Source organism: Nerophis ophidion, linkage group LG04 (assembly GCF_033978795.1).
Source record: "Nerophis ophidion isolate RoL-2023_Sa linkage group LG04, RoL_Noph_v1.0, whole genome shotgun sequence".
Classification (NCBI taxonomy): domain Eukaryota; kingdom Metazoa; phylum Chordata; class Actinopteri; order Syngnathiformes; family Syngnathidae; genus Nerophis; species Nerophis ophidion.
Window position 1 is genome coordinate 40,718,903 of NC_084614.1, and position 10,190 is coordinate 40,729,092.

General features: G+C 37.2%; 1 protein-coding gene across 3 annotated transcripts in view; it reads left to right on the top strand.

The window, feature by feature from the left end:
* Positions 1-10,190, top strand: part of micu2 (mitochondrial calcium uptake 2) — a 29,070-nt gene that overhangs the window by 17,273 nt on the left and 1,607 nt on the right. For all 3 annotated transcript variants that reach the window (XM_061898060.1, XM_061898058.1, XM_061898059.1), the window contains exons 5-9: positions 1,383-1,430; positions 5,841-5,923; positions 6,292-6,345; positions 6,432-6,529; positions 9,746-9,917. In XM_061898060.1, coding sequence (XP_061754044.1) covers positions 1,383-1,430; positions 5,841-5,923; positions 6,292-6,345; positions 6,432-6,529; positions 9,746-9,917 — 455 coding nt within the window. The remainder of the gene's footprint in view (positions 1-1,382; positions 1,431-5,840; positions 5,924-6,291; positions 6,346-6,431; positions 6,530-9,745; positions 9,918-10,190) is intronic.

Genomic DNA, 10,190 nt, shown 5'->3' on the forward strand with positions numbered 1-10,190 from the left:
GATGATTTCAGAGGTAGCGAAGATAGGCTTAGCTAGGCTAAGATAGCCTGCATGTGAAGCGATGAAAAATGAAATATTTAATTGTTTTGAATGATTCAAGAGAGGTCGCGTTTGGAATGCATTATAGTCTAGGTTAAGTCGTGAGGCTGTAAAGAAGATGAAAGTAGTCAGTAGATGAGGAATAGCAACATATGTTATTTTGGAAACACGAGTGCAGTAACAAACGTCCTGTTTCATGTATACAGTATATTGCTTTTGACCAGTAGATATTATGTCTCACGATTGTAATCATGTTTTGAAATACTATAGCTTTTAACTTATACTGGATCTATTGCTGCATGACTGAAATTGCTTAAAAAGCACTGTTAAGTAGTGTGGTTTTGTAATTTTGTGTAGTGAACTGTAGGGCTGGGCAATATGGCCTTTTATTAATATCTCAATATTTTTAGGCTATATCACGATACACAATATATATCTTGACATTCTGCCTTAGTCTTGAATTAACACTGGATACTTATAATCACACCAGTATGATGATTCTACGAGTCTACATTAAAATATTCTTGTTCATACTTCATTAATATATGCTAATTTTAAACTTTCATGCAGCGAGGGAAATCACAACTAAGTAAATATACCAAAACTGTATTTATCAAACAGTTATTAAGCAGTGGCACAAACATTCATGTAATTTCAAAACAGAAAGTGCAAGATTGTCAGACATTTAAAAAAAAAATATTAGTGCACTTTTGTGCATGATGTCACTAAGATCACATATCAAAACAACACTAAATTAAAATGCATTTTTTGTACAGAACGCCACTACAATAGTTTAAAACAAATAAATTGCATCTGTGATGGTATGGGGGTGTATTAGTGCCCAAGGCATTGGTAACTTACACATTTGTGAAGGCACCATTAATGCTGAATGGTACATACAGGTTTTGGAGCAACATATGTTGCCATCCAAGCAACGTCTTTTTCATGGATGCCCTTGCTTATTTCACCAAGACAATGCCAAGTCACATTCTGCACGTGTTACAACAGCGTGGCTTTGTAGTAAAAGAGTGTGGGTACTAGACTGGCCTGCCTGTAGTCAATTAAACTAAAAAAACACAGCAAAACGGTGTGGTTATCAAGAAAAAGTTGTATAAATGTTGAGGCTAATAACCATAACAATAATAATACGCTGTGTCATCTTTTAAAACCACCGTGATAATTTTCCTCTTTTTGTGGTCAAATTCCAAGTTGTGCAATTTCAAGGGCATTCAATTTTAAATCATCTGCTGTATTTTTTATTTTTTTTATTTGGCAGTCCATGTATTTTTTTAAATCATCCAACTTTAATTGTGAATTATATGATTTCATTTATTGTCATGCAGGTTTGATTTCCTACACTGAATATCTCTTCTTGCTGACTATTCTGACAAGTAAGTTGAGTACATTACATTATTTAACTATCTGACTTTTATTTCTGGTTAGGGAAATGTCCACACATTTTCTGAAGAGCACATTTCCCTTCACTCGTGTTTTTTTTTTTAATCCAATCCAGTGGCATCCACTAGATGTAATGTGCATTTTGTCCATTCATAATCCTGACTCCCACGTTAAGAGGCGTGTCACAAAAGTTACCCAATGATTTAAGGTCTCATCTAAGAGACATGGGGACAACATCAAAATGGTCAGAGCTGCGGAGAATCAGGGAAGAATCCGTCTGGACATGCATGAAGGCGTGGCAAACAAGACTGTGAAAGTGTTACAATCAAGGGGATTACTTCGCCTCTGTTCAGTGAATGTTTAGATGTTTTGGTCACCTGTATAGAATGTGGGTCTAGCACTGCACAAAATACATAAATCAGGTGTGTCCAAACTTTTTACGAGGGCTGCATACTGAAATATTGAAGGATGCAGAGTTCCCTTTTATATACAGTACTTGGTACAATAAAGATACAAAAACCAATACAATGTAGGTCTGCTAATATAAGATAAATTATCCGAACAAAATATCCACATCTTAGCTCTGTAAGAGGTATTAAAGCAATATTATTATTATTCAGCCAAATAAAACTTTTTTGAGGGCTTTGGCGCACTCAAACTTAAGATATCTTGCAAGTAATTTGTACACATGTCCATCATGACAGGATGCATGGAAATAATCAAGACCACATACAGAAAGACACACAGTTTGGCTGTTTTGTGGTTTTTTAAGTCCCATTTGTGGGGGGATTTCTGCCATTTTATGGTTTTCTCTTCATTTGTGCAAATTCTAATCCGGCATGTCAGGGTTATTTGACTTTAGAATGTGTCATGAGCCAATAAAAAACAAAAAATTCTGGGCAGCCACATTTTGGATACCCCTGACATAAGTCAATAACTAACAATAACTAAATTACTCATGTCTGTTCTTTAAAGAGTATTTTTGTAGTTTGCTCAAAGTAGGGGGAAAAAAATAGATAAAAAAAGAATGTAACAATAACGCTACTGGCTAGTCGGGCTGCACAATTAATCGAATTTTAATCACCATCACGATTTTGGCTGCCACGATTAAATGCGGGTAATTGTCGGCAATATTAACATTTAAAAAGCAGGCTCCGCTGCATGTCAAATCAATCAATTTCAAAACCGCGGCGACAGAGAATAGTCTCTTGAAGCACGCTCCCATCGACACCAGAGGCCATTGTGTAAGAGCAGAAAACTCATTATGCCAAACTGAAACATTAACATTATTATTATTACCGTATTTTTCTATCTATAAGGCGCACTTAACAACATCCATCTTCTACCCCTTGTCCCTTTTGGGTTCGCTGGGGTTGCTGGAGCCTATCTCAGCTGCACATAGGCGGTAGGCTGTGTATCCCCTGGACAAGTCCTCACCTCATCAACGTTTTATTTAAAATCAACATTGCGTCTTATAACTTGATGCACACAATAAAAGACTCTAGCAAGCATAACCAAAACGTTGATGTTTCATTGAGTATATAGAACATTACTCACTGCTCTCAAAAATCAATCAGAATTATTTAGTACGACTTTGGTAACCTACAAAGCCGCAACACTTAATGTATTGCTTCAACATATGGGTTAAACTTTGGTGTCTGTGAATAAGGACTAGGACTGGGCAATATGGCCTTTTTTTAATATCTCGATATTTTTAGGCTATATCACGATACACGATATATATCTCGATATTTTGCCTTAGCCTTGAATGAACACTTGATGCATATAATCACAGCAGTATGATGATTCTATGTGTCTACATTAAAACATTCTTCTTCATACTGCATTAAAATATGCTCCTATTAAACTTTCATGCAGCGAAGGAAATCCCAACTAAGTCAATTGACCAAAACTGTATTTATTAAACAGTTATTAAGCAGTGGCACAAACATTCATGTCATTTCCAAAACAGAAAGTGCAAGATTGTCAGAGACATTTTAAGTGTCAAATAAAAATGAGCTGCATAATAGGAAATCAAATAGTATTCCTCCTTTGCTATGTGGTAGGTTAGTACGGACGTTTTTAAATTCTGTTGTTGACTATATGTTTCATACGGTGTTGATCTGGAAAACTGTCATAGTTCCAAAAATAATAATGCATTAAAATCTGTTTTGTTATGAATTATTGACCTAATAAAGGCTGTAATTACCTCATCTAAAGTATTTCATTTTGCAACTGTTTTTTGGAAATTATGCATATTTAGTTTTTTCTCATCATAAAAAAATGTTTTGTTTTGTTTTTACAAAAAGAGCACAAAACCTGAAAAAAACATTACACATAAGCAAAATATCTATAGATAAGTCTGAAGCTAGTGAAGAATTTAATGTGTTGAAAGTTAAAAAAAATAATATTTGACTTAACACTTTTGAGCGCGACCATTTCTCATCGCTTAGGAGGCTTAACGTAGAAGTTTTGAATTAAGTCGACTCAAGGGTTAATGTGCCTTTTATATGAATATAGACCTGAATAGACCCGGTCATCAGCAGTGCGCCTTAAAATCCGGTGTGCCCTGTGGTTCGGATAACAAGGTAACATTAACTATTTTTTTCCAGGGTGGCTGCTTCGTTTGTTGTTCCACTCGCTTTGCCTCTGTGGAGTCTCGCCGTGCGTTTAAAACCGTACTGCTGTTATTTCATTGTGAAAGGGGGGGACAATATTGGAGACAGACACATTTGTCGGTCTCCAACATCTAAGATATTTGATGTTACTTTCATTTTGAAAGTGCAACGTTGTTACTGGTCGCTTCTTCAATCACCTGCTCTAATCGGAATTTTGCCCATCATTAACAATCCTTATGTAATACAAGTACACACGTAAGGTTTTTCTTTTTTATGCATTCTAAATAGTAAATAAATGCGATTAAAAGTCCACTTACAATGGAGCCGATTGAAGTCGCTCTATTCTGCTCATTAAGCCCTTAAAATACATCCAAACACTTACATTAAGTATTTATATACATGATGTAAGTATATACATCAATAATTTCAAAAACGCATCACAATGTTCGCTTTTTTTTACATCACTGATAACTCACTGCAGACTTCATAAGAGCCAACAAATATAATCAAAAATTACTTAGTGCATAATGTCTGCTGTCTTTAGGATGCCGACTGCTAGAATCTTGTTATATTCATGTTTTTAGATGAAAAATAACTCATAATGCTTGCAAAGAAAAGAAGGTGGAACCAAGCGTCTTTGCGTGTCGTCCTTGCCATTTGCAGGTCTTAATTGGCTGTCAATGTGTACCAATTTGTTAGATTGCACCTTTATCCTTCTATCAAGGTTAGAAGCGGGATTTGTGATATAGAATAAGCTTTCACGAGCAAAGAAAACGAGGAAGCAGTTTACCCTTAAGATTATGTAAACGTAGGCTCACACGCTAGTGATCATGGTAAATGGTAAATGGTAAATGGGTTGTATTTGTATAGCGCTTTTCTACCTTCAAGGTACTCAAAGCGCTTTGACACTACTTCCACATTTACCCATTCACACACACATTCACACACTGATGGAGGGAGCTGCCATGCAAGGCGCCAACCAGCACCCATCAGGAGCAAGGGTGAAGTGTCTTGCTCAGGACACAACGGACGTGACGAGGTTGGTACTAGGTGGGATTTGAACCAGGGACCCTCGGGTTGCGCACGGCAACTCTCCCACTGCGTCACGCCGTCCATGGCACTGCTATAAATAGTTTGTCTGCGTTTGCGTTTATAATAACAATACCGCTAATACTAGGTTAATATTCAAGTCAGGAAATTTAAATGGAGTATTGTTGCCGCTTTTTGGATGTTTTTTAATTGGGTTTTATGGGCGGAATAGAGGACCTCCCATTCTCTGTCAGCTGACTTTTATTAAAGAGTAAGAATGCATTAAAAATATGTATCCGTCGTTATGTCTTTCATAATAATTGGGAACGATAGACGAAATTCCCCCAACAAAGGGCAGATCCCCTTTAAAAGAAATTTGCCAACTGCCATTTTAATAGAGATAATATTGCACATTTTTTAGGCCGCGAGGCCAAAAGCTCAGTTTTACCGGTGCATTTCTGAACCCGTTTTTTGCTTTTTTTATCTTCAATTTTAGCCGTGTATTCTAAAAGGTTAGTTTTTAGGAGCAAAATCTTAAGTTTGTGTTGACCAAAAATATGCCCTTACAAAATATTTGTGTTTTTGTTGAAAAAGCGTAAGCCTTTGTTTGTTTTCATTGTTTATTTCACTGTAACAGTTAATCAATGATATCAGATGCCATTTTCTTAATAATTAAAATTTGTTGATTAAGGGTGTTCAAAGTAAGGTTTAAGTTTTATTTAGGCATGGATGTTGACACTAATATTGCTGTTGCAGAGCCACGGACAGGATTTCATATAGCTTTCAAAATGCTGGATGTGGATGGCAATGAGCATGTGGACAAAAGGGAGTTCATGAAGGTAAGGACAGCTGAAGTTGCCAATCACTATGGTACTAAATCACATGCTATTTGCACCATGTTGTATTAAAACCCGATACAGTAGATGTATTGTTATTGTGATCTCAAATGTCGCAATGTGTGTATTTTTAATGCTGCCTGATGCTCTGCACTGATGCTGTCACAGTTGGAAGGTGAGAGGAGCCCGCTGTAGGATTCTCACACTGCGTTTGCATCTCTGTAGCCTGACTCAGTACTTAAGACACACTGTATGTGTGCTTTTGCTCATAGGCATTATTACATATTTATATTTTTCTCATGATTATATCAATATAGCAAATATCTTTCTTTAATGAATGTTTTTCATAGTATGTGTTCATGTGTTTGCAGCTCAAGAATATCATTGGAAAAAATAAAAGGAGGATTCCAAAGGAGAGCACAGAGGTATTTGTTCTGTCAGAAGTTCATGTCACAAGTCAATGTTTTAGTTTTTCAAATTAGTTGATGTTCTATCTTGTGAACGCTTGCAGAACCCAATGGAAGAAGTGGAGCATGTGAACACTACTCTGCAGGCCTACTTCTTTGGAAAAAGGGGAGATAACAAGCTGCAATATAAAGAGTTTCACAAGTAATGACACACATTTCACATCTAAACGCATTTATTGAGGCTGGCACCACAATGTCAGGTGATATCACCATCCACAACGTTGGGTAATGCTGCCTTTACATTGTCACAACATGTTTTTGTAGCTATGTTTGTGTTGTGAGGTGGTGTACAATTGTGTTACATCATACTAAAAGATAGGACATGCATGTCCTTGGTTTGTGTTTCTGATGCAAAGCCAGATGCCATTTTCTCCGAAAGAAATAAGTAAATCCAATAAACTAGTTTCAGACAGCCACAAATATGAACACAAAACACATTTTCAGGAATGTGAAATTTCCGCAAAAGCGTTTTTAAACATTATTTTTAGCGTCAAAATATAAATTTAGTGTTATTGAGTGTTTTTTAAATGAAATAATACGATGTAAAAAAAAAAAAACTGCTCGCCTCAGCTGCAGGTACCTGCTGTTCCTCTTGCCTGAAGTCCGCACTGAGTTTCAGGACGGGGAGACGATCAGAAGCACTGAAACAATCTGGCTAGTACGCTAACCACTTTGCTATTTTACTTGTTGTTGCCTCTGTTCGCTATCCGAGTCACAATACTAATATTGTAATGTAATTATTTTTGGATGATTACAATCCGAACACAGTTAGTTCTGAACCAGTTGGATGTCTAGAGTATTTATTAGTAGCCAGTGAGAAGGTATATTTTTGACAATTTTAACCGAGGTCACAACAGTGGAAGTATATTACCCGATGGGGCGTGGTTACATGATAGATTCACCAAATGGGAAACGTTTTCTGACTTTTTTCGCATGCACGTTATAGAATTTTACTTTACATTTTCAATGATAATAGTGTTAGTAAAAATATTATGTGGTACATTATATGGGATGTAAGTGTCGAAACAGCTAAAAGACGTTGGTAGATGAGAATAAATGTAAATATAAAATATGGTGTAGAAATGCGCCCAATTACAGGAAATGTAGTCTTGATTTTTTTTTAAATATTTAAGGTTTTGTATTTCCCCAATTTTCAGGGCTCACATCCCTGCATTTTATAATATATGTACATGTCGAATACAGTGTAAAATACATAATGATATATCAACATTTACAATACTTTAATGATGACTTTTTTTTTAGCAAAGATGGCGATGAGCGGCGAGGGACGATAGGAGCCGTGAGCCACACGACCACCTTCAAACTTTGCTGCGAGTTATTTCTTTAATTCAATAGTGTTTCACAACTTTTTCACATATCAAGGTGCTGGTATTTGCTACTTTTTTGGGCCCCATAGGGGATTATTTTTGCAACCGTACACAATTCTAAAAAAAAAGATACAGACGAGTCACCAGCGAGTGTCTTACTAGTTTGTTGGCCGGGATGTTTTTGTCAAAAATGTAATCCTACAAAATTTGGGCAGTACATAAATGGAGGTAATGTGTGGTACCAAGCAATCTCCTTCGTAAATAACTTCTAAAAATGGTTAAAAGACATAAATTATATTAATTTGGCAGACGATAGAGCTTTTAATACTATTGTTACGTCATTATAATCCATCTTGACTAATCAATCAATCAATCAATCAAGGTTTATTTGTATCGCATCTTACATCAAGATGGAGACCAAGGTGCTTAACAGGTCAAACAAGTCAGAAACAAGTAGGAACAGGCTGAAAACAACAGTTTTAAAAAAACTAATATCAAGAAAATACTAATGGTAACAATTATGCAGTTTTTACTAGTCGCTAACTTCCCTCCACAATGCAAAGCCACTTCTACGTCAGCAATCCCCGCCTCCATGGTTGCAAATAAAGTATGTTACTGACAAGTATCTCTGGAGGACGAGGAATAGCTAAACATGCTCCACTACACACTGTATGAGGTTATGCTACCTGCAAGCCAGAGCCCTTGAATGTAAACAAAGTTTGACAGATCAATACAAATATCGATAGTAATGCTACTAAGTAAAATATCATTATACAGTGGATAGTACAATAGTTAAATGGACATTTTCTATTACATATTAAATATTTTGCCGTTTTTGGTATAGTTTATAAACGCAAGAGCTCAGTCCCTGGCCGCAGAAGGACTTTAAGGGCAAAAAACTAAAAACCTAAATCAGAACCAGTAGTCAGAAATAATTTGAACATTTGAATTATATTGTTATACCGTCATCCTGTGTTTTTATCTGATTGTAACTGCGATCAAAATATTTTATCATTCAATGATCTTGAAATGTTTAAGTAGCTGCATTGTTATAACTAATACTGCCCCTGTAACTGCTTGGTATTGGATCGATACTCAAATTTGTAGTATCACCCAAAACTAATGTAAAGTATCCAAACAACAGAAGACTAAGTGTTTATTACATTTTAACAGAAGTATAAATCTCCATCCATTTTCTACTGCTCGCCCCTCTCGGGGTCGCAGGGATGCAGGAGCCTATCCCAGCTCCACTCGGGCGTAAGGCGGCGTACACCATGGTCAAGTTGTCACCTCATCACAGGGCCAACACAGATAGACAACACTCACATTAACACACTAGGGACAATTTATAGAAACGGTAAATTAACAAGTACATTAATAACAGTTTAAATAATATAATACAAACGGAAATTATACAATATGTTACCGCATATGTCAGCAGCTAAATTATGAGCCATTACAACCCATTTTGAAATAGTTCTTTTATCATTTACATACCAAATGAAATATTGCAATATATATACCGTAGTTTTCGCAGGAGGCTGCAATATATATGGTGATATAGATTTTAGGCCATATTGCCCACATCCCTAGTTGAAAATGTTTTTTTTTGTTTTTTTTAAATGTTATTTTACTGTACTGCCATTGGTAAGATGGTTGATGCTTCGTCCTCTCTTTCCCCCTTCCCACAGCGTGTGTTGTCCCTGCTGGCCTGGTTGTGCTTGCAGACAGCCAACACCACCAGCGAGCTTTGTTAGTGGTCATTCATCAGCTCACTGAAGAATGATTTTCCACTTCTTTATTACTTGCATGAACATACTGATGTGCGAGCTATGGCGCCGTGATTTCAATGGATTACTTTCAGTCTTTCGGGCATCAACTGTCTTTTCTCTGAAGAATGTCAGAAAGACCATATTGGACATTTTCTCTAAAGAGGTTGCATGGTTTGGCTCGCATGTTCTGTCCCGCGCGTCTCGCCCTCGACTGCTGCTGTATCCAATGTGACCGTGCACGTCATGTGTGTCTGGCAGGTTCATGGAGGACCTCCAGGCTGAAGTCCAGGAGATGGAATTCCTTCAGTTCTCCAAAGGAATGGACACTATGCGACGGGAAGACTTTGCCGAGTGGCTGCTCCACTACACCAATGAAGAAGCAAACGATGTCTACTGGGAAAACATGAGGAAGAGGATCCCTGCTGGCCAGGTACTCAAACATGCATGCAGTTTATATTAAGGGTTACCATGCCTGCTTGGCGCCAGATCACAACAGAAGTCCATCCATCCATCCATTTTCTACCGCTTATTCCCTTTCGGGGTCACGGGGGGCGCTGGCGCCTATCTCAGCTACAATCGGGCGGAAGGCGACTACACCCTGGACAAGTCGCCACCTCATCGCAGGGCCAACACAGATAGACAGACAACATTCACACTCACATTCACACACTAGGGCCAATTTAGTGTTGCCAATCAACCTATC